At 36.8% G+C, this 25,258-nt stretch overlaps 2 protein-coding genes across 2 annotated transcripts; one reads left to right on the top strand and one right to left on the bottom strand.

Annotated features, from left to right (window-relative positions):
• Positions 1-203: 203 nt before the first annotated feature.
• Positions 204-2,136, bottom strand: pole3 (polymerase (DNA directed), epsilon 3 (p17 subunit)). Its single transcript, XM_055199535.2, has 4 exons — positions 1,698-2,136; positions 1,191-1,276; positions 985-1,103; positions 204-865 (listed from the first exon to the last, which is right to left on the bottom strand). The coding sequence occupies exons 1-4, from the start codon at positions 1,761-1,763 to the stop codon at positions 693-695; spliced, it is 444 nt and encodes a 147-aa protein (XP_055055510.2). The 5' UTR covers positions 1,764-2,136; the 3' UTR covers positions 204-692.
• Positions 2,137-16,879: 14,743 nt separating this feature from the next.
• Positions 16,880-20,545, top strand: ccn1l1 (cellular communication network factor 1, like 1). The gene is made up of 5 exons (XM_055199536.2): positions 16,880-17,145; positions 17,831-18,038; positions 18,406-18,753; positions 19,474-19,676; positions 19,780-20,545. Exons 1-5 carry the CDS (start codon positions 17,071-17,073, stop codon positions 20,089-20,091), a joined length of 1,146 nt encoding a protein of 381 aa, XP_055055511.2. The 5' UTR covers positions 16,880-17,070; the 3' UTR covers positions 20,092-20,545.
• Positions 20,546-25,258: the final 4,713 nt, after the last annotated feature.

The following is a 25,258-nucleotide window of genomic DNA, read 5'->3' as shown; positions in this document are numbered from 1 at the left end:
GTTTTGTCTCAATGCATACGTTTTTTTTAAATTGTAAAAACTACATTTTTCTAATATAATTAAGTCCTAGTCTTGCCTTAATCTAACCCCTATCTAGAAAACTGCTCCATAGTGAGATGGGTTTAGTTTATTACTTTGAGACTTTCGGGGACACAGGGATTTCATTCAACTTTGATAAATCACAACACCAGTCAAGCAGTTAAAAAAATTGAGAAACTGAGCTTTATTAAAAGCTTCCAAAAATATTTCATAGTACAAAAACTGGTATAAATGTGTAAGCACAAGCATCTGACATTTAGGTTTATTTACCAGAAATACTCCTGGTGTACATTTTAACAGAACACTTCAAGAATCTTTAGATGGTGGACTAAATTCCATAAACCTGCATTTTAGCGGTCATTTCAAATCACTGTCCCAGAAATTTTTCTATCCACCGCCAATGAGAATGCTTAACTTTTTATTGAAAACCTATGGATACTGCAGTTAACTAATATACAGATCTTGATATGTACAGCACCACCTTAAATCCATCTACAGTAATGTTGCCACATTTACATACAAACATTAAATGAAACTCTGTATTGGGTACCACAGACTTCATGACCAGCCAAGTGCTTACACTTTCCCTGTATTAAAGTGGAAATTTCTGTTATTTGCCATAGTTGATGGTAATCAGGACAGATTAATCTGCCTCAATTCTCCACATCCTCTTCATCCCCTTCGTTTTCTACATCCTGTTCCTCATCCATATGCTCATCTTCCTCTTCATCTCTACTTTTGTCATTCTCTTCTGTCCCATTTTTCTTCTTGTCCTTGCGTTTCTGCTCCGATGCTTCCTTTTTGCCTTTCTGGCCTTTCTTGTAGGCTGTAAAGATATATGGAAAAGTCAAATAACTTAGTGAGAAATGTACAGGGCACAAAGTAATGAACATGTAGTGTTGGGGTGAGAAAGATTTTAAAATAACTGCTACATGTCAAACGTACCCTCAAGTGCTTCACGTAAGGGTTGTAAGAAACGCTCAAACTCCATTTCTTCCATTGCTGACATCACATCTCCAGCGTTGAGCGTCTTTCTCTTTGCTTTCATGGCAAAATTGTTTGCACTGGTGTCAAAAAATATTTAATATTTTATAAGTTGATTTTATAACACAAATCCAAACTTAATTTGTTATAAATCATGGCTTGCTTACCAAGATGTTGCATAGAGAACGAAAACACTAGCTGCCTGAGAAATAGCTCGTCTTGCCTCTTTAGACACATTTACTCCATCTGGCAACTGAGAAAAAAAACATGGAGATGACATACTTAACACCAAAACATTGGGTAACATAACTTAAAAAAAAAAAAAACATAACTTTTTGCAGACGTGTATTTAAATAAAGTTTAAGTTTAAGCCAACATCTAAACTTAGACTCGATGGCCCGGTTTCACAGACAAGGTTTAGCTTAAGCCAGGACTATGCACTATTTAAATTATATACATATTTGATTAACTTTTATAAAAACGTCTTTAAAAAAAACATTAACATGTGTGCATCTTGAGACCAAACATCGGCACTGACATATTTTAAGATATGCCTGCTTGGACAAGTTGTTTTTAGACATCTCAAAACATTCATTTTAGTCTCACAGTTTATTAAGCCTTGTCTGTGAAAACGGGCATAACCTTAACTTTATATTAAATAAAGTGACACTTACCGCCTCCTTGATGATCCGCGTTATAACAGCATTGGGAAGATTGAGGTCCTCTGGTCTTTCGGCCATTACACCGACTAAACACTTAAATTAGATGTTGTGTAATTTCTTATATAATTCACTTTATATATGCAGGTTTCGGTCTGTTTAAACACTCGCGCACAGTGCGACGATCATACACACTACACTCCCGCGAAAACTGCGTTAGCTTAGCCGTCTATTTTATCAAAGCGAAACAACAACAGTTCAAAATAAACGACTAAAGCCTGTTAGATAACGAATCTCGCTGTGTTTACTATGCATACGATATATAATAACTCGATTTCTCCACGTATGGTTTTGAAAACAACGACAGAAGTTGACAAAAGCTAATGTTTCTAAACCCGCTTCATGATCCAAACACACGCGCTTGACCTTTCACCTCCCACCTTCTATGACGTCTCAACCAATAGGATGCGTTTGCGTCTCTAGGATAAATTGTTAAAGGTTTTATTTAAATTCTTTATTATGCTTTTTTATTTACGCCAAGAATACATTTATTTATTTATTTAAAAGTGTTTATGTGACAACTTTGCCGTTTGCTGTGTTCGATGATATCATTTGCCTTGTCGGCTGTTGTTTTTGGATGGTCTCCACAGTATGAGCCTTTTAGATGGGCTATTAAATCAACAGCTGGCAAACAGTGTCGTTATCTGCATTTGAGATCGTGTGAAGTGTAAGCTCTATATCAGAATGGACCTCGAGCATTACAATCTAAATAGGAAAAGTTTTTCATACCAAGTTCTGCGTCTTGCTCTTCTTATCAAAAAAGCAATCCACACGAATCTTTTAATGTGTTTGTTTCAATGTGTTTGAGCTTTCTAAACCATTTGCAGTAGTCACGTAGTAGTTCAGCACAACTGCACATTTTAACACGTAATGTGCATTGTAGCAATTTCATGCTTGTGAGAACAGTGTCAACTCCCAATTGTCAAGGGGTAATGCTTTCGTGAGAATGAATGTCAAACATGATGCACTGAGAGAAAAAGAAAATATGCCTATTAAAATGTTTTATTTTCTGTTCTCATGATTTCCAAAACGAATTTTACTTGGTTCATTTATTTTCTTAACAGCGGACTGTTAACTTACTTAATATTAGGGTAAATGAAAAAGGACAGGGCATGTTTTGTATTTATTAACCTAACCATACGTTTAAAACCTGTATGTGTGGTCCCCTTGTAATAGTAGTTAAGATTTATAGCCAATTGCATGTGGATTTTTCCATAACGAATCCAAATCTAAACAGACCCATAAAACTGGTGGGGGTCGTGGTGTAATTTTTGACTATGCTTTATTGTTTGTCATACAATTGTGTCAACCTCAATTGTGGTAAATGCTAAAGAATTTCCATGACTTTTTTCTTTGATGCTCATCAGATGTATTGAGGTTATTTCCATTAGCTCAGACAGCGGTTAACATTTAACACCATGTTGCCTTTTTATTGACATTTGTAGAATTGCTTGCTTTTTTCTCACTGTTGTACAGAAGAAGAAAAAAGTAGATATGTAAGTAAAGGTAGTGAGAAATGTCATGACCACTTCAGCTTAGAATTTTTTTTTTCAATTACATTTAAATAATGTTATTCTAAATCAGTCTTAAATGGTTATATATAATTATAATGCGTGGCTTTAAATACGTTTTGGAAATGTTAAATATGCAAAAAAATAAGCATGGCTTACAATAATATATAAATACAATAGCTAATTAAACTCTAATGCTGTTTGATGTGTTAGACTAGGTATTTTATTGTAGGAAAATTAAAGACTTTGTGGTGGAATTTTGGTATCATTGTGGTAGTGTTTAATAGCAACACCAGGTGTCACCACTAATATTGACTATGGATTTTAAATAGCAACAGTGTTAAAATCTCCTTTACATAATTAATCCCACATGAGTAATCGTTTGCACAGTGAAAATAATTTGAAATATAATTATTTAAGGCTCCGCTTATTGGCCTGAGGTGTCCAACACCCTTTAATTTGAAAGGAAAATGTCGGTAACCTTTCCATGAAAAACTGCCTTCTGCAGCAATTTAAGCAAAGTTTAAGTGTCACTTTCATAAAAACATAGCAGAAGTCTCATTTAATGCTGAGCTGTGTAAACACCCCAGCAGCACAAATGAAAACGTATTAATTCTGAATCAATGCACTATTGTAACACATTGACAATATATTTTTTTAAAAATATATAAAGCAAGTAAACAATGTACACCTGTGTTAATTGGCAATAAAGGAGCGTTCTTGTCCATACAGTTCAACCAAAAGCAACTTTTCTGCTACTTAACTAGCAAACACTTTACATGGTGTACATGTTTTGTCTTTGTTGGTGGTTTAAAAAAATGGAAGGTTACCAAGAAACCTTGAGATGAAAGATGAAAGGGTTTATCCTTTATGGATGATCCCTAATTGTTCCCTTTAGCCAGTTGATGGGTGCGTTCAAAATGGGAAATTTCCCTCTGCTAAGTGAACTTCTTAGTAAAAACATACATGGCTGCCATACTGAAAGTGCTCAAAATTGGCCACTTCAAAGGACCCTTTTCAATGACGAATTTCAAAGGGTACAACTGCTGGTCACTTCACTCCCCTATAAGATTTTTTGGTGCACATAAACTACTATTAATATGAACAAAGTTCATTATATGCATGACAACAAATTAATCCTTTTTAACTGCATGAGCAGAAATTACCCATGTAATCAAAATGTATCCATTAAAAACAAATCGCTTATAATGTTACAAATAAATATTAATAAGTATATGACATCATTGGCCATGGTGTCACCAAAGTGAGCACAAACCAAAACAAACTAACCTAAACAAAACTTGCAGGTAAGTATTTACTAATCTGATTTTTTGAGAGTAACTTTTTATTTATCAATCCAAGCTTGTTTTTTTTTTGTGAACCAGTGTACAGATGTGCAATGAAGGCATCTCTTTGCTCGACTTGTTAAGATGACGCAAAAGTACCCGCAAAGCTCTCACTACGGAGGGTAAACCCTTCGAAGGGCTTTTAGGACATGAGCCAATCTTAATGGAATGCAGGGCATGACTTCATTTAAGAGTCTTCTAAAGTTGGTAATTAAACAATTGCAGAGTCATTAAGCTATTTTACAATTTAGATTCCACAATAAAACCCATTGTTCCACTGCTTTGGATGACTTTTACAGTGGTATACTGCATCCTTAAGATACAAGACGAAAATAGAAAAGTGTAAAGGCTGGGTCAGATGTAGACTAAAATAGTTTTTTTTTACCACAAAAATTGTCTAATTAGCCTAAATACATTTTTATTTAAAATTAAACACAAGAATAGTTAAAAAGTATCAAAACATATACTGATCATTAACTTTTATTACTTTAAATTGCAAACTCTATAAAAGGTCTTTAATAGTTTCTTTGTTCAATAACATGTCAGACGATATTGCAATCTATTTCTGTACGAATTTTTACCTTCCGCTACAGCCTTCACGTATTTTGTCTTTGCTTCCACAGGTCACTTTATACAGAACATAGGAAGTCTGGGTTGCCTGTTCTCATTGATTTCCTCTTCAACTGAGAAAGGTTTGAATATAAACAGGAAAGTCTATCAATCATCCCTCTACAATAGGCACAAAACACATAACACAGCCAAACAACACATAAATATTGCCGTCACCGTCTGAACATTTGTCTGCAGAGATTCATATGCATATGACATTTGAACATCTCTCAAAAGTTTATCCAAGGACTCATGGCCTATAGAAAGTTTGCATTGGAGTATAACTAAAATGTAATGAAATATATTACTAAATAAAATGTAGTGAATTTATTATAAAGTTCAACACCTTTACTTGACAACTATATTGGTTTCAGAAAATATTCTGCAGTTGGATAAGAAACTATTAGAAGCATAATATTCCCATGGGTTGTTTGTTCCATCTTCTAACATAATAATTTGGTTCATGGCGTGAGGATTTTATTTTAACAAACAACCTTCAGTATTAGTTAAAGTAGCCTATATACTGCCAAAAAAAGGTCAAAAATGGTCCTTAGCTGTCGCAGGGGTGGTACTTCTTCAAAAAGTATACCTTTGCACCTTAAGTACCTCAACAGTAAATATTAGTATACATCAAAGGCACGTATTGGTACCAAATGTGTATATATATAATGTGTGTGTGTGTGTGTGTGTGTGTGTGTGTGTGTGTGTGTGTGTGTGTGTGTGTGTGTGTGTGTGTTTGTGTGTACGTAAATGGTACATAAAAGGACCTTCTTAAAGGGTTCTGCCCCAGTGACAGCTTATGACCATTTTGGACCATTTATTTCTGACAAAGTAGATGCTTGCTCTCTCATGTTAGATCTTTAAGCCAGTTAGAAAGCTAAATTAATACATTAATAGTTAGGAAAGGTTAGACTTTCTTCTCTTTAAAGGTGCTTCAGCCATCTTAAGTTATTATACATGTCACAAAAGTAAGTACACCCCTCACATTTTAGCAAATATTTTAGTATATCTTCTCAAGAGACATTACAGAAATGAAATTTGGATATATTTTAGAGCAATCAATGTGCTGCTTGTATAGCTGCTTGTCCTCTGAAAATAAGTTAACATATACCATTAAAGTCAAAATAGCTGGCAACAAAAGTGAGTACACCCTAATAATAAATGAATATCGATTAACCATGCAAAGCCACATGTCCTATTCATCATGTTCATGTTACAAATTTGTGTATCTTGTATTAGAACACCCAAAATTTGGTGCTTTAAAGGACAAGTTCGGTATTTTACACTTAAAGCCCTGTTTTCAGATTGTTTATGATGAAATAGAACGGTTTTGACAGAAATTTGGGCATATGATGCTGGCCCGAGAATCTTCAGGTGCCTATTGTATGACCTCCCACCTCTAGAATGGCTGTATAGGTGCACAAAAACAATCCTTCCCAAAATGCACCAAACCTTTGTCTACAAAGACGTGAAACTCACCGAGCGGCCAGGGGCGCTCACCGACACGCTCACACAAAAACCGCTGCAAAAGACGCTTTCCAACAGTTTTTATCGTGATTTTTGTCCAACTCCATTGACTTGTATTAGATGTGCTATGAGGTACGGTATTACTCCGCGCCGGGAACGTTGTTTGTATTTTTGCAACTGTCAAAGGCGGATTATTGCCACCAACTAGGCTGGCCTGGAGTGTCTATTATTTAAGCTCTCAACGGAAGAATGTACGGGTGTGAGGCGTTTGGAAAAATAGGTCCACAGGTTTAAAACGAATGCTAAAACACCTGTTGGAAATCATCTTTTGTACAAATTTCTCATAATGACCACTGGATGTTGAACATGGCCCTCATGGCAAAAAACTCTCTGAGGATTTAAGAATTAGAATTGTTGCTCTCCACAAAGAGGGCCAAGGCTATAAGAAGTTCAGTAACAACCTGACACTAAGTTACAGTACAGTGGCCAGGGTAATTTTTTTCAAGACTGTTTCCATTTGGAACAGGACATGCAAGGGTCGATCAAAGATGTTAACTCCAAGTGCTGTGTTAAAAAACAGGCGCATAAGTGCTGCCAACATTGGTCAGATTGTCAATTGTCAGTGCTCAGACCATATTCTGCACACTGCAACAATTTGGGCTTGCATGGCCGTCACCACACATGCTGGCCATCTTCTGAGCCAAACAAGTTAATGTTTTGTCTCATCACAGGACATGGTTCCAGTAATTCGTACTCTTGGACAGGTTTTCTTCAGCAAACTGTTTGTTTGCTTTCTTGTGAGCCAGCTTCAGAAGAGGATTCCTTCTGGGACAACGGCCATTCAAACCCAATTATTGCAATGTGCTGCGTATGGTCTGAGCACTGACAATAGACTTTCTTCTTCTGCAACCTGTAAAGCAATGTTGGCAGCACTCATGCATCTGTTTTTGAAGCCAGCTTCTGCACCTAACACACAATTCTTTGATCGCCCCTTGTGTGTCCTGTGCAGAGTGAAAGCAGTCTTGAAAAACCTCTGTATGACCTTGGCCACTGTACTGTAACTCAGTTTCAGGTTGTTACCAGTGGCGGCTCGTGAATGCTCATCCGAGGGACGCTAATTCAAAATAAGTGTTCGGAGTGTTAGCGTTCCTTTTTTCAAAATATGTGTTTTGCGCGTCGAGAGATCGTGTGTGCATCACGTGTTTTGTCAAAATAAGTGCCTGCTGCACATGCCTCTAGACCGTTTATGATAAAAGAGACGCTCACATTCACAAAATACACGTAAGACACTCCCTTAACAGTAAACTTTGATTATTCATGAGATTATGCAAGTATCTGGCAAACGCGAGTGTCTCTTTTGTCATAAACCCTTTGGACGGGTCTGCAGCAGGCACTTATTTTGACAAGACACGTGATGCACACTGTCAGGACTCTGCCATAAGAGTCTTGTTTTATATTTATGTTTTATCGTGATGGCAGGGTTCTGACAGTCTCTTGTTTCATGTGGAGGCTTATGGCCTTGTATATAGACCCCTTCAAGGTTTGTAAACATTGAATGACTATCGAGTGCGCGGGCAGCATGGGGTCAAACTGTTCATACCATTTAGGCTTTATAATTTAATCTAACAGGGCTGAAAGATGATGACTTACCTGAAATGAAGTGAGCACTACAAACACAAGCCTCTTTGATATCTGCATTGTCCCAGTCTGTACGTTTAATTGCTTGCAGACGCAGATGTTGTATTTTTTTGTTTTTGAAATTCTGCATGAATCGCGAAAACTTAACGGAAGACCTGGTGCGATTTTCACAGCCCACGACGTAAGTAGGCATTTTTGACGATACTGAATAATACACAACTCAATCTGCTGTAATGACTTTTCTGACCCCGACATGCGCAGTGGGAATCGCTTGTGACGTGAACTGTGAAGGGGTCTATTGGGTCATGTGCCTCTGGTATCTCGTCTCTAGTCCCCGCCCCCTTGTTCTCCCTGTTAATTATTCATTATCAGTTCATCCCTCTCACCTGTGTTGCCCTGGTTATCTTGTTTAGTTTCCCCTATTTAATCTCCTCTTGTCTCTTGTCTTGTACTGGTTCATTGTGATCATTCGTGTATGTCATGCAGTCTTCGTTGTTAATTCATTTTAGTGTTTCATCTTAGTCTTGTTAATAATGTTGTGTCAGTGTATTGTACAGATCATGTTTTATGTAGATTTTGTTTTCATGTTTCAGTGTAAATAAATGTTCTATGTTCACTCCCCGACATGGCCTGCGCTTGGGTTCTCTTGTCTCCCGTCTCAACCCTGACACACACTGGATCTCTCGATGCGCAGAACACATATTTTGAAAAAAGGAACCACACACATGACAGGCTACATACATCTTGTGATGAACTTTGCATCGAGCCCCCCAAACAAAGAAGTCATCGGCCGCCACTGGTTCTTAGTGAAGTTTCTATAACCATGGCCATCTTTGTGGAGAGCAAATGTAATTCTTAAATCCTCAGAGAGCTCTTTGCCATGAGGGTCATGTTCAACATCCAGGGGTCAGTATGAGAGAATTGTACTCAACATACCAAATTTTATAAATTTTTGCTTTAATACACAAATGTGTAACATGAAGATGATGAATAAGACATGTGGCTTTGCATGGTTAATTGATATTCATCTATTATCACTTAGGGTGTACTCACTTTTGTTGCCACCTGTTTTGACATGAATGGTTGTATGTTAAGTTATTTTCAGAGGACAGTAAATCCATATTGCTGTAGAAGCAGCACATTGACTACTCTTAAATATATCCAAATTTAATTTCTATAGTATTCTCCCTTAAGAAATGTAAGGGGTGTACTCACTTTTGTGACATACTAGCTGTGCTTTCAAATATATATTTTTGTGGGGTGGGGGGGGGGCTTTAACTGCTAACACCTGTGATCCAAAGTAAAATTAGATGCTGATGTTGTGCGACACATTATCCCATTTACAAATGTTCTCAAGATTGTTATTATAAAAAGGAATGTTATAGGTCTTGGGGTTAACAAACACATTAAAGGTGTTTTTTTGTGTAAAGCGATTGTGTAACTGGATGCTGGTCTTACCTAATATTTGTATGGATTCCCTCTTCTCAGCAGCTGTTTCAATTTTAATAGATCTGTTTTTTATTTATTACGGAACAAAACGTTTCTCCAGATCACTATTGTTTTCATTGACTGTTATTATATATGAAAGCTGTATTCATGTCCAATGTGTTATTTTCTTCTGCACATGCTCAAAGAGGACTGCACACATTTTTATTATTAATTACAGTAATTGACTCACATTTTATGCACAGATAAAACCTGTCATCGAACCTTAGCTCTTTGTTGTCAGAACAAAATATTTCTGTACCCAAACATACATCAACGATTACATCAAATCCTCCAACGGCTCAAATCCTCCTTTATGCATGGACCTCATCTTTACCCATGCACCTATTACACCTCATATCTACTGAACACCTGGAGATCTTGTCTTTCACAGAGGACAGTTTTGTTGTTGAACGTTTGGGCAGTGAAGGAGTGGAGGAGGTTGCTTGTGTTCCCCTACGACTGTCAGCACCTCCATTTCGAGGGAGTGAAAGAACTCAAACTGAATGAATAACAGGCTCTCAAAAGCTCACATGAGTGATGAGAAGCAAGTGTCTGAATAACGCTCATTGAAACACACCTGTGGAGAACACCACCTTCACCTGGATGAACTTCTGCCCTTTTTATGAGCCATCGACTGCAATGTAAGGAACTAGATCAGATGTGAATTCAGAACAGAACGGTATTGACTTATCTTTAAGTCAGTGATTCCCAACCAGGGCTTTATGCACCCCAGTAACTTTGTACTAAAATGTGTTTGTTACAAAGTTAACTATGACAGAAGGCTTCGTGTCTGAGGCGAGACTCCAGAAACGGACCTTGGCTCCAAAATGTTCTAAACAGACGTCATTTAGGGGATGTCGTTTTGCACAGCACTGGCAGTGGAAAAAGAGAGGATGCTCTGTACACATTGGACACAGGGCTCAAACAAACAGAGTGATGATGCATGAGTCTGTCAAAGAGAGCTGAGCGCCACATACAGACCAGCCAGTGTAGGGTCAGACAGCCACTCAGAAGTGGGTAACCACACACATGGGCTTGCATGTGGACCCTACCTGTGAGGCTTAAGTCTTATAATCTAATTAAGATCTGGAGCATCACAGTTGGGTTTTGAGCACAGATTTCAAATTGGTTTTATTCTTTGACATGGCCTTACTCAGTTAAAACTCCTTAAGTGGCGCTGTCCCGTGAACGGGACATCTAAGTTTACTTCAATATTTTCCATATAAATTTTATATCATTTTAATATCACAACAAACTATATATTGTTGGAAAGGTCTAAGCCTCTAGAATAGATATTTCAACAGTGATTTATAAAATAAATTATGTAGGGAGAGTAATTGATTCAATTATAAAGAGAGAGCGCCTCAAAACACCTACGTTTACTTCAGTGTTTTGCATGTGAATTCTTATCCAATCATGACAAACAATATATCATTTGAAAGCTCTAAAAGTGTAGATTTAATTTATTGTCAATTTTGGTAAAGGAATGACATGGTGAGAGCCAGTTTCTAAAATACCATGGGTATACAGGTGGGCCCATGTTGTTGTTATATATTTGTAACACTAATACCCTAAACCTAAAAAATCTTGACAAACTATATATCATTGCAAAGCTCTAAGAGAATAGTTTTCATATTTCATTGCCATTTTGGGAGAATTATGACGTAGTGAGAGTCAGTTTCTAAAATGTCACGGGGGCCACAGTTAGGCCTAATTTGTTTTTACGTATTTATAAGACTAAAACCCTACTCTAAACCTAAAAAATCATGACAAACCATATATCATTGGAAAGCTCTCAGAATGTAGTTTTCATATTTTAAGGTCATCTGTTGATAGAAATAATATACTGACAGTTTTTTTGTTACATGACCCCTCCATAGGAATGCATATTAATTATTATATATTCATAAACTATATCCTATTATAAATCTTCAAAAACGTTGACAAACTATATATTGTTGGAAAGCTCTAAGAATGTTGTTTTGATATTTCAAAACCTTTTTGCAGTAATAATAATGCAGTGACAGTAATTGATTAATTTATGACAAGAGTATGCTGCAAACCGTTGACACCTACTGGCCGTTGTTGGTAAAACCACTAAAAGTGTGACACAAACCTCATTTTTTTGTGATTTTAACTTGAAATTTGGATCAGAACTACTTGAGATTTATGGCTTCATGTTTGCATTATTACTTTTGTGAAACATTCATATTATTTTTTTAAATTTATTTTTAAATTATTTTTATAATTTTATTTATAAAATTAATATGTTATGGAATTATTTTTATTTATTAAAATAAATTTAAACTGCTATAACAATTTATTTATTTAACCCGCTGAAAACCCTGTGAAAACCCTCAAAGTGTCTTCTTTAAAACAAGACCAAGATTAGGCTTCTAGACCAAAAAATGCCAGGGTTATATTAGTTTGAAGATGTATATCACATTTTCACCCCCCCCACTCAAAGGGTATTTGCGCCACCTTAATTTTAATATTAATTTATTACATATTTTTATATTACCTTGGCTTCTTTTATGTTTGTTAACATTTTAAACAATGATAAAACATATTAACAAGTAAAATAAAATAAAATCAACAAGTAAAACAAAAACGTTTGGTGAGTAGACTATATATATATAAAAAAAACAAAAAAAAACTCCAGATGGTTTTATCCATTGTAGTAGCACTTGCTCACAGAAAGGTTGGAGACCCCTTGCAAGACGTGCAAGTCAAATGGAAATCTAAGGAATCTCCAAATATCCGCACATGCAAACACATACACGGTTGTTTGGAATCCTGTTGAGTCTACCCTTTATAGTCCTAACATAGCTACTTTAACACTGCTGCCAAACAACAAAATCCTCAAACATAATTCCTATCCACCGCTCCGCGATTTCCCCAAAAGTGATTTATGAGCATTCCTAAGCGAATCGGCAAATTCTGTAAACTCTCTCGTGAATAACCGTGAGGTATCTTTGGTATCTGCTAAGAGTGTTTTTAAACCATGCTTGGTATTTGCTAGTTTTTTTCAACCTAGAAGTTGCCTCAACAAGAGGTAAAACCGTCTGATTATGTTGGCATGAAAGTGGCATATTTTCCATATCTGCTCCCCACTGAACAATATCATAAGAGGTGTTATTGATACAACACAAGTTTGTGTTGAAAAACGTGTGTATTTTGAAAAGACACATATTTGTGGAGTTAATTTTGGCTCAGTGGGTCTCATTTTTCCATAGCGTGTATGCGTAGGGGGGTCTTTCCAGTAACATTGTTTTTTTAAGGAAGATGCTGGATGTGAATTGTAACATAAGGTATACAAACATGCAAATAAGTCCATGGTAACATTATACAGATTAAAATCCCTATGAATATAAATATGCTACCAGGACTTTCAAATTATGTAAATGTAACATTAACAAGCATACACATATGAAGATATCTTGTTCCACATTGCAATCCAAGGAAAACATCTGTTGAAAAAAAAATATTTTTTAAATATGTTGTTTGATTCATACTGTTTGAGGTTGTTTTGGTTTCAACAAATGTAGTTTCCATTGCTTTGCACACTCTGTCTGACAAGTCTAAGTGTTACTATTCATTACTTAGTTATGTTGCTTTAACTTCTATATTTAGACGTGGCTTTTATTATTATGTCCTTAGGCAGACAGATAAATATCCACATACTGATTCCCGGGCCGTTTTGACATATTTCTCTTACTAATGTACAGAGCTCCACTTGACTGGTTTCATGGCAAATCTTGTCAAATCTTCCAGACATTAGTTGACGGAGGGACAACACACAGACATTTGAGATGCTATCTTTATCACTCATCTAGTTTTCCGTATAGCCGTCAGTTTAGTCTGACAAACAGTCAAACCCAAACTTAAAGTTCGAAGTTATAAGATAATATGAATGGGACATTGGAAAATATGAGACAGCTAAACTCTGTGTACATTTCTCACATTATTACACAAGCCTGTGTTAATGTTGTCATAGATGGGCTGTCATGAGGTCTCAATTGTTGGTCCTGGAAGGTTGTGGTGACATCACAGTATATTGCAGAAGTCAAAAGTGTTTCGGGATTAACTATTATTAATCTTTTATCAAGATAATTTTATGTTTGTAGCCTTACTAAGAAAAAGACTTGTCAGCAGAGGTGTAAAGAGTATTAAAAAATGTTACTAAGCACTAAGTGTAAATTTTACTCAATTAAAAGTAAAAGTATCTGGCCAGAATCATACTTGAGTAAAAGTTAAAAAGTACCACATTAAAATTGTACTTGAGTATTAAAAAAGTAAAAGTAACGAGAAGAATGAACTAGAATTCTTGTTTAAGCTTTTAATCTCTTAAAACATGAAGTGAATGAACCACATACAAGGTTTTATCCTGCTTTACAACTGTTTGTATTTAATTGTAATTAATTATCAAACTATAAGACTACTACATAATTTCTGTATGCAACATGCTACTCAAAGTTGTAAAACCTCGAATTTAAAGGCGGGGGCATGATCTCTGAAAGCCAATGTTGATATTTGAAATCACCCAACACGCCCCTACCCCAATAGAATCTGGACCTTCTTTTGATAGACCCGCCCCACACATACGCAACCCAGGCAATGATGTCAGTTAGTAGACACGCCCCTTACTGCTGATTGGCCACAAGCGTGTTTTGGTACTCGGCCCGACTCCCTTTTCCAAACCGTTTCTCATATATCATGCACCCCGCCTTTAACTTAAGCTCATTTTCAAAATTCAAGCTCTATCAAACCTCTCACAGGCAGCCGATGCAGGAAGAGGTGTATTAGACCCTGTTCACACTGTCATGCCAAATCCAATTTGGTGCATAGCCGATAGGAATCCAGTCACATTTAGAATGTGTGGACTACCAAAAACCACATGAAATCCGCAGATTGTCGTGCCGGCGCCATGTCATTGCCATAGAAACAGTGCAGATAATCTGGAAAATGACAGAACGCTAGAGGACACACAGATCATATGTAAACAGTTGTGATACACAATATGTATTGAGAACAGGCGCGCTCAACTCCCAAATAGTTTATGGGTGCGAATAATAAAGAAGTTATCAAAATAAAAATGAAAAACCGCGCTCTCAAGATTTAATTTCATAGATTTAGATGTCCACACAGAAGGCATTTCGGCCTAATCCGTCATCAGTGTGCACTGATGAAAAAGAAGTTTATTTTTATTTTTTTATTTTTGTCAAATTGGATATTCACTAAAATCAGATATGGACTAACAGTGTGAACAAGGTCTTAGTCTGAGAGGCTGCAAATAGCAGGGAAGGTGTCACACGGGAACACACTTCAAGTGTTGTCGGTTTCAAAGAAGCGAAATAATCTTCATCATCATCAGATGAACTGTTGGCCTTAGTGTGGTCCAAAGGCCCCAAAATAAATAACATTTAAATTAAACTGGCCATCAGCACAATTAAATTAAGAGCAAGGGAAAATTATATGAAGTGATCCCTATAAAAGAAGTACTTTTTGACTGTAAATAAAATTGGAAAAAAAAAGTACTTTTTTCTCTTAAAAAATGTAATTAAGTAAAAGTAAAAGTATTGGTTTTTAATTGTACTCAAGTAAAGTAAAAATACCCCAAAATAATACTTAAATACAGTAATCAAGTAAAATTACTCAAGTACTTTACACCTCTGCTTGTCAGGGTATCGAATGCTTTTTTATTAATCCTGTTATATCATAGAAGATACATCCCTTCATAATATTTCATCATTATAGAAATAATCTATGATTTAATATATTTAATTACTGCCCATATTTGTCTTATTAGATGTCTATGTCTTATTTAAATTATTTGCAAAATCTTTCATATACTGTGCAGTTATTTTGCCATTTTTGTATTTTCAGTAAGTTTACTTTCCATTTGGCAATTTAATAAACTGGGCCATTTATTGTTATATATAAAAAGATCAAGAGAGAGAGAAGGTTTGGCCAGTGGTCACTAAGGTTGAACTATGCTTTTCTAAGTAAGAAATGTCAGGATGATTTAAACACCACCACATAACACACAGCCCAGCAAGTTGTCAAAAGCTCTTCTTAAATCTGCCAACTGGAATGCCAGCTGTTTTTTATAATCACCCCAAAAATATTTACCGACTTGCCCAGTCTTTAAAAAGTTAACAGGTTTTTGACCAAAAATTCACCATTCTTCTTGCTTCAAAAGTATTTCTTTCTATAACTTTCTGTCAATTCTTCATTTTAAAATGAATTGTGTTTAAAGTTCATGCAAGCGGTGTCATGACTCCACAACTGCACAATTCATAAAGCACATGATTCACCAGTTCAGTGTCTCCTTGCACCTGTGTTCAAATTCAAGTTGTATGACTCTGTTATCAGTCATTAAAGCCATTTGCTGCATATGTATACATTACAGTATGTTGTGACGGATCCATTCGAATTTAACTTTCCCCTTTGGATGGCACAGCTAATCATCAGTTGAATGTCATTTCAGCTGAATTCACTACTTTCTGCTGTGCAGTTCACACTTAATACTCAATCTGACACATTGTTTAAAGAAATGAATGAAAATTTCCTCTCTTGCTTTCCTTCTCCCTTTCAGTACGTCATCGAGCTTGCCGGCAGCTATGTGCCATGTGTGTGTGATGTCTCACCAGCTCAGTGGTGAGGGCGAATGCCGTCTGACATACCGCCTGTGCTGTCTGCAGGAGAAGTGAGAGGGATTTTTCGGTATGTGTGTGTGGGCTACTGGACCCCCCTCTCTGACCAAAATCTGTTGGTGTAGCTTATTTCATAACATCCCAGACATTTTTCCTAAAATTTGTAAATAAACAGTTTGGCTCTATCAATTGTATCTTTACCTATCTTTCTAATGAAATAGTTATTTGAGCAAAAAAAAGTTAGTATATCAATTAAATATTATAGAAATGTCTTCATATACTTATTAAACTATCAATATAACTGACTTAACTAGAAAGCATGTTTTCCTTTCCCCTAAAAAGTTTTGGTGTGTATGTCTTAAGATGCTTGCTGTGTGTGATGTCAGAGGGGGCTGTGCATAGCTGTCTATAAAAGTGGCAACCGCTGGCTAAGGGAACCAAGTGGAGCACAGCTTTATGCATTCACCAATTCCTAAACAGACGAACACCAAGTCACACCAGACGAACCTTTTAAACAGATTCTTTAGTTTTCACTTTCTGAGTTACTGAAAATCGGCATTGTAAACCAATTGAACAGACTGCTCCTATATTTCCCTCAGTCTTGGATAAAAGCATGTCACCTTTGAGGACCACACTGAGGCAAGGATGTTTCTTCACACTGGTGCTGTTGTCTTGGACTGCTGTGGAGGTGGGTTTGGTTTGTGCTTGTTTGTACCTAAATGCTCCATTTTTGCTGACTTTGAATATTACTGGCACTTATTTTAAATAAGTCTTACATAGCTAAGAAAAAGATCCTTCCCAAAAAAACGATATCTTTGTTCGATCAATAAGAAAAGACTGTATTAATTATGCATTGTTTCTTTCCTTCCTGTTGCAATACACTAAAATTAAAGTTGCTTAATTACGAGGTCCGTTTTTAATGATAAGCTTCTGTTGAAGATCAAAGTGGTTTGGTTTGGAGATGAAAGGCAATGGATTTGCTTTTTGGCCTGTTTTTGTCAGATTTTAGCTCAAAGAGCAGGTAATATTCTTGCATGTGGTCCAATATTAAGGCTGCGTGAATTTATAAAGATAATAAAGCAGCAAAGGAGGTTGCTGCATTAACCCATTAAATGATCAGATATATATTTAATTTATACAATGACAAGCAGAATAAAAAAAATTCTTTAAAAAAATACCTTATGTGTATGTTCTCTATCATCTTCCCATTTAAAATATTTTGGTGTATTTATAGATAGGTTACACCTGCTAATAAGTGGGTCATGGAAAAAATTGGAAACTGTGTCTGAGATAATAAATAGGCTAATGTATTTTAACAACAGTCCTTGTTCCTTATGTCCCTAATTCCTTATGATGACTTATCTCTTGTGCAGGGTGCCTGTCCACTGGAGTGCTCTTGTCCCTCCTCACCCCCCTTATGTCCTCCTGGTATCAGTTTGGTTCTGGACCCATGTGGATGCTGTCGGGTCTGTGCCAGACAGTTTAACCAAGACTGCAGCGATACTGACCCCTGCGACCACATCAAGGGACTGCGCTGCCATCTAGGGGCTGAAGGGAACCCTGAGAGAGGCTTGTGTAGAGGTAACAAGGAAATGAATTTCATTGAATCTTTAATTTCTATACACAACCTAGTAAAGCTGAAAAAAATCCTTTATTAAAAAAGGTCACTGATATGTGTTATTCTCTCACTAAATCTCAACCTTTTTGACGTCACACCCTCCCACACTTACAATTTCTACCTAATACAATTTTTCAGAGCTATGGCATAACGTAAAAGATTATTTGTATTTAAAATCATAATATATTATTTAATCGTTTTTTATGCTTGTATAATCAAAATAAAAAAATCTTGAGCCCCCTAGTGGGCATAAGTAATGTGAATGTAGTATGTACATAGTGTGTATGTGTATGTAAATATATAAAATGTCTGTATTCTGCTGTTGTCTAGCTGAAGCTCTTGGTCGTCCATGTGAGCTGGATGGTCGGGTATATCAGCACGGTGAAGACTTTCAGCCCACCTGCGAGCATCAGTGTACTTGTGTTGACGGGGTCGTCGGGTGCATCCCGCTGTGTCCGCAGCGCGTGTCTTTACCTGACCAGCGCTGTTCCCGTCAACGCCTCACTAAACTGCCCGGCCGCTGCTGCCACGAGTGGGTGTGCGAGGATGACAACAGCATCGATGAAGAGGACCAAATGTCAGACTTACATTCACGAGAGGACACTGACCTGACAGGAAACGAGTTACTTGTAGCTCCGTCAACAACGTGGGATAGCAGTGTAGGAGTCCCCTATCAAGGTAACAGAATAACTTGGGCAGAAACTTTGATTAAATGTGTTTCTGATGTTGTTTTGCTTTATAAAATAGTTAGATATATGAACACATTCCCACATGAAAAAGGCCCTACACTTAGTTCTGGCGCACAGACATTTGTTTTTAATGGAAAGGGTTGTTTTATGTTTTCTGCACTGGCAGTTATAGACGTTTCATCGGGCGCACGTACGGTGACGCGATAAGCGTCTGGTCCGAACTTTACTTCCGGTTTGTGTTTGTTTAATGGTCTAGTTGCTGAAACTGAACTCTCGTCGAAAATAAAAAATGTTTGGGGTTCCTATGAAATCTATGTGTTGTTTATTTTGCTTGTTATATAAATAAAATACTTTAAAATGACTTTGTTGTTATTTATTCTTCGCAGAGTTTACCGGAAGTTACGTGATGACCACGAAAGCCGCGTGTTTATGTTGTTACTGCTGAAACCGTCTATAGAGAGATTACGGAAGTTAAAAGAAAAGTTTTAGTTGAGAGACTGGTGGTCTGGTGCACGGTTTTGGCTAGTAGTGAGCCTACAGCGAACACCAAAATCTCGCAAGATGTTGGATCCGTGTACGAGATCTGTCTATCAGAAATACTATTTTATCTATCTGTCTGTCTGTCTATTTATCTATAAAAATTTGTATTTGTATTAAGCTATCATTCTATAACATTAAATGTATTTTTGATCTATCTATTTATTTATAGAGTGGATTACATCGCCAAAGTCCCAAGCCCTGCTTCCATCCACCTGCTTTCTGCAGGTCACCGATTGGTCACCATGCTCAACCACTTGTGGAATGGGCATTTCCAGTCGTGTTTCCAACAGTAATGCTGAGTGTCGGTTGGTCACGGAAACTAGACTTTGTCAGATCCGAGAGTGTGGAGACAACCTTACACCATCAGTAAAGGTAAAAAAGATGTCATAAATGGCTTTCCCACACTATGAAGTGTAAGAGCTGTCTTGAAGTTGCAACACAGCCCTAACTTAACCTCCGCCTCTCTATTATTCAGAAAGGAAAGAAGTGTCAGAGGACCACACGACCACAGAAACCTGTGCAGATCACGTTTGCAGGATGCTTCACTGCTCAGCGTTACCGGCCTCGTTCATGTGGATCTTGTTCAGACGGTCGCGTCTGTGTTCCTTCTGTGACGCGTACAGTCCGTCTACACTTTCACTGCCCTGGGCCAGAACAAGAGGACTTCACCCGCAATGTCATGTGGATACAGCGCTGTAACTGCAGCCAAAGAAACAAAAGACAGGGCTTGTTCTCACAAACAGAGCTGATCAATTTGCCAAATGATATACACGTATTTACACACTGATAGCTCAAGAACATATTATCACGTTATTAAGTATTTACACAATCTTCACATCAATACAAAATCTAATATAACAGCATTGTGTACATAACTTGATATGTCACATTTTCATTAGTGTTTTATCTTGTGGACACAGGGTGTATGACCATTATATTAAGATGTAATAATGACTCAAAACCTTTCTTGGTTTGATGGTAGACAATATCACATTATGTCGTAAAGTTGACAATTTTTATACTAAAATAGAATATTGATATATGTCACAATTGTATTTATAAAGCCAGATTTACTGTATATACTGTAAATATGTATGAAATGTACATAGTTTGAGTATTTTCCTATTTATACAACGCTTAATTTCTTGTGAAGTATGATATTTAAACCTTAAATTATTTTGAGGTAAACAACGATATAGAGCAAATAAATAAATAATGCATATCGGACTTTTCATTTTGTTTAATAAAATGTATTACCAAAATATTTTTGGCTAAGTTCGGTATTCTTTGTCATTTTAGAAATTAATGACATTTTACGCTCTGGCCAGGCCAGTATTTCTAATTCAAACCAATTAAAGTCTATTATACTTGTATTTTAGACTTGTTATGTTATTGTGTAGAAAGTATGGGCATATTTTACTATATATGTCCTCAAATTAGCTGTGCTTTACTGGAAATCTATATCATGGTATAAGAGTGTGGTTAACCATGGTTTAAATGCATGGTACTCTATTTTGTCAGGTAGCTTGATCTGTACTGCAAACATTACAAAGACCTTTCAAATACCACACATCATTTCTGTCCTTCAGAATCTATGCCTCTAAAGTCTATGAATGTACATATGTGTCAGTGTTCAGATTTAGTCAAAGTTAGTTTTGTCAGCATGATGAGACAGCTGGAACATTATTTTTTAAACAGCTAAACTTAAATTATCACTGTAAAATGTTTGCTTTCTTTCTCGCTCCCCCCTTTCTTTCTATCTCACTCTCTCTATTTCACTGTCCTGCTTAATCCCTCTCAGTGTTTCTCTCTCTCTCACGGAGAGCTGAGACTTTCAGCACTGCCATAACAGGGGAAGAGGAAATGTGTAAATGTTTGGAGATGGTCCAGGATGGCAGGTAAAGATATGATTATTGTACATACCTCCGTTTTAAAGAAGTTGGGACACTTTGTGAAATGTAAAATCTGAATCCAATGATTAGCAAATCTTACATACACTCACCTAAAGGATTATTAGGAACACCTGTTCAATTTTTCATTAATGTAATTATCTAATCAACCAATCACATGGCAGTTGCTTCAATGCATTTAGGGGTGGTCAAGACAATCTCCTGAACTCCTAACTGAATGTCAGAATAGAAAGGAAAGGTGATTTAAGCAATTTTGAGCGTGGCATGGTTGTTGGTGCCAGACGGGCCTACAAAGTAGGGTTTACAAAGAATGGTGTGAAAAGGGAAAAACATCCAGTATGCGGCATTCCTGTGGGTGAAAATGCCTTGTTGATGCTAGAGGTCAGAGGAGAATGGGCTGACTGATTCAAGCTGACAGAAGAGCAACTTTGACTGAAATAAGCACTCGTTACAACCGAGGTATGCAGCAAAGCATTTGTGAAGCCACAACACGCACAACCTTGAGGCGGATGGGCTACAACAGCAGAAGACCCCACCGGGTTCAACTCATCTCCACTACAAATAGGAAAAAAGGGCTACAATTTGCACTAGCTCACCAAAATTGGACAGTTGAAGACTGGAAAAATGTTGCCTGGTCTGATGAGTCTCGATTTCTGTTGAGACATTCAGGCGTAAACAGAATGAGAACATGGATCCATCATGCCTTGTTACCACTGTGCAGGCTGCTGCTGGTGGTGTAATGGTGTGGGGGATGTTTTCCTGTCACACTTTAGGCCCCTTAGTGCCAATTGGGCATTGTTTAAATGCCACGGCCTACCTGAGCATTGTTTCTGACCATGTCCATTCCTTTCTCTGATGGCTACTTCCAGCAGGATAGTGACCATGTCACAAAGCTCGAATCATTTCAAATTGGTTTCTTGAACATGACAATGAGTTCACTGTACTAAAATGGCCCCCACAGTCACCAGATCTCAACCCAATAGAGCATCTTTGGGATGTGGTGGAACGGGAGCTTCGTGCCCTGGATGTGCACCCCACAGATCTCCATCAACTGCAAGATGCTATCCTATCAATATGGGCCAACATTTCTAAAGAATGCTTTCAGCACCTTGTTGAATCAATGCCACATAGAATTAAGACAGTTCTGAAGGTGAAAGGGGGGTCAAACACATTATTAGTATGGTGTTTCTAATAATCCTTTAGGTGAGTGTATGTTCACAATGGAACTAGTCGGAATACGTCTGAGACGACCAGTCGCATGCAGCCATACACACTTAGTGAGTCACTAAAAGTTTTGTTTAACGTTAGTCACTTATGCTATTTGTAGTTAAGTCCAACTGGATCTGAAAACTTTAAATAAAACTATAAATAATAGCAACCTGCATCTGAATCTATAGTTTGATAAGACTAAACAACGATGTAGCACCATTATGATTTATGACGACATAGTTCAATCATTACTTCAAATACTTAAAAAAATTTTTTTGAACCAATGTTATCTATTATTCATTTGCATATCTAAATGTTAGGTGTGAACATTAGCTCCCCCTAATGGTTAGATTATATAATATTTTAGATTATAGATAGCTCTACAGTCTGAATACCTTAAAAAATATAAATTTCGTTGATTGATCTTGAAATGATTAAGAACCATGACCATATATCTTATTTTTTATGGTTGTTAGGAAAAAGTTTCTGGGTGAGAGTATTTTTTACAGTATTTACTTATATAGCATCTCATTTGTCAATGTCACAGTGCATAGGCATTTTCATACCCATGAGAAATATGATGAAACAGACCTTTAAATAACACCTACAGTATGTTTCATTTTAAGATCAAAACCCGTTTGGAGATTTCAAGAGCCTTTTAGAGCTATACTGAACCATTTTTGTTGGTTGTCTAAATAAAACACATATATACATTTTAATTTGACAATTTAATTTTTTTTTTTTAGAAAATATCAAAGCAATTTCTTTACTAAATATAACTTGACGATTAACCCAGTGTCCTCTGATTTTCCTGTTCTAGTTCTTCTTTCTTTCTTTCATCCTCTTTGTTATCTCTTTACCCTGCTTAGATATTTTCTTACCCTTACTGCTGTGCTCTGTTCATCTTTCATGGTTTTCCCTATTTCCATCTATTTCCTTTCTCTATCTCATGCAAAGGGTTGGGTTTCTATGAAACAATGGGGACACCGGGGAGTTGGGTACCAGGGGGTTGGTGGGAGGGGGTTGGAATCATTTACCTTTGTAAAAGTGGCAGGGGACTCCACAGAGTCTCATCAAAGACCTGTCTGATCAGGTGATCCCCAAGGCACTGTATGTGTGTATGGAGGGGTTGCTTGCTTTGAAGTCTTTGTATGCAGAGCTTGGATTTGAATATAATCACAGTACTTTAACTCCCCTTCTTTTGAAACAAATGACATTGCCTTACATCCGAATAGAACGCTGGAAGATCCTTCAATGACCCATCTCTGACCCTTCCACTATACACTAAATACTGTATAACAGGGTAATGACACCATGTATGAGTTTTTTTAAGACATACGAAAGTTGGCTAAAACAAAAATAAAGCATTGTAAGCATTTTTCATGTCCATTTTTTTCCGGCTGAGTATACGGTTCAGTTCCTTTGACAAAATAATAAATAAATATAAGTTAAAGTCACGTTTTTTGTGATTTACTGTTTTCTGCTAAAATCATCCTAAATAATGTAAAGAACAAACTGTGAAAATATAACACTGATATAATCATAATAGATTTTGAGATTTGAATTTCACAGGCAGTCATAAATTAAAGTATACTTTATGTATATATATAAGTATAAAAAGTACATCAATCTGGTTGAAAGGTAAGGGGAATAGTTTCACAGTATACATTTTGTTCTACACAGAAAAAATTTATAAAATCCCAATTCACTGATGTTATCACCCCAGCAACCGTTCTCATCCTCACATACAGGGCAAGCAATTCACATAATCATCCACTAGATGGCGGTAATGACTCAAATTTTGTGAGCACATTACCAAATGCTAATTTTCCGTTTATATAATAAGCCAAATTGCTTTGGGTTAAAAGGCTGGCATCCGTATGTGAAAAAACCTCCTTGGTTCTGCTGTGTTTGCAAAAAGTAATTACCCATCGCATTAGTTCATCTTCTTAACTGCGTGCATAGCCTGGAGCCTTGATACAGCTTTAAACTTGCGTGTGATCTTAATAAATTCTAAATGAGAGTTTTGGTTACTTAGGTCATAGAAATAATTCATTAACGCCCGCTCTGTTCTGTTATTCAAAGTGACATTTCTCTAATGATAAAATAAAGCATGCAGTGGCAGCTCAGAGTATTTATGAGAGTGTGTTCGTTGCCAAATTATTACATTACCATTATGGCATTGTTTCTGCGTCGCAGTTGTGTTTAGCAGTTGACAAACATTGGCACTGCATTGGTAGCACAACACTGCCTTTGAGAAAGAGGCCAGGCCAGTTCATTTAAACCTGTAATGGTAAATCAAGCCAAATTGGACAGTATTGCATTGGTTAAATAAAGATTTACTGCACCAGAGGTAATTGACTTTCCATCTTGGCCAGATGTTCGCAGCTTCGATAGTGCCGCGAGACGCAGCAAATTTAAGGTGAGAGCACGTGGCAGTGTTCAATTTAACAGCTGCCTCTTTTCCTCTCGTGTGAGCACATCTGTTATTTGTACCGTTTGTTCGTGTATCTATTAAATAGTTATTTATAGACTGACGCCATACAAAGGACTTGTCTAATCGTGTAATAGTAGGTGAATAATTAATGAACCTGTTCACACAACCACGCCTCTGGTCAGTAGGTTTAAACGTTGTGGGTGAGACGGCTGTTAGGCTATATCCTTTCAGCATAACTCAGCCGTGGTGATTATAGGCAATTTAAATTAGTTTAAAATAGTTTAGAGTTGCCCAAACAACCATCCATCATCCTGTCAAATGCCACGCCCCTCGCCGTTGATTGGCCGCGGGGGCAGCACCTATGATACGTCACCAGAGGAGTGACTTCAAATATTTCT

The sequence above is a fragment of the Misgurnus anguillicaudatus genome, chromosome 22 (assembly GCF_027580225.2).
Source record: "Misgurnus anguillicaudatus chromosome 22, ASM2758022v2, whole genome shotgun sequence".
In the NCBI taxonomy this organism is placed as follows: domain Eukaryota; kingdom Metazoa; phylum Chordata; class Actinopteri; order Cypriniformes; family Cobitidae; genus Misgurnus; species Misgurnus anguillicaudatus.
The sequence above is the reverse complement of the archived record's forward strand: the minus strand, read 5'-3'. Positions and strand labels throughout refer to the sequence as shown.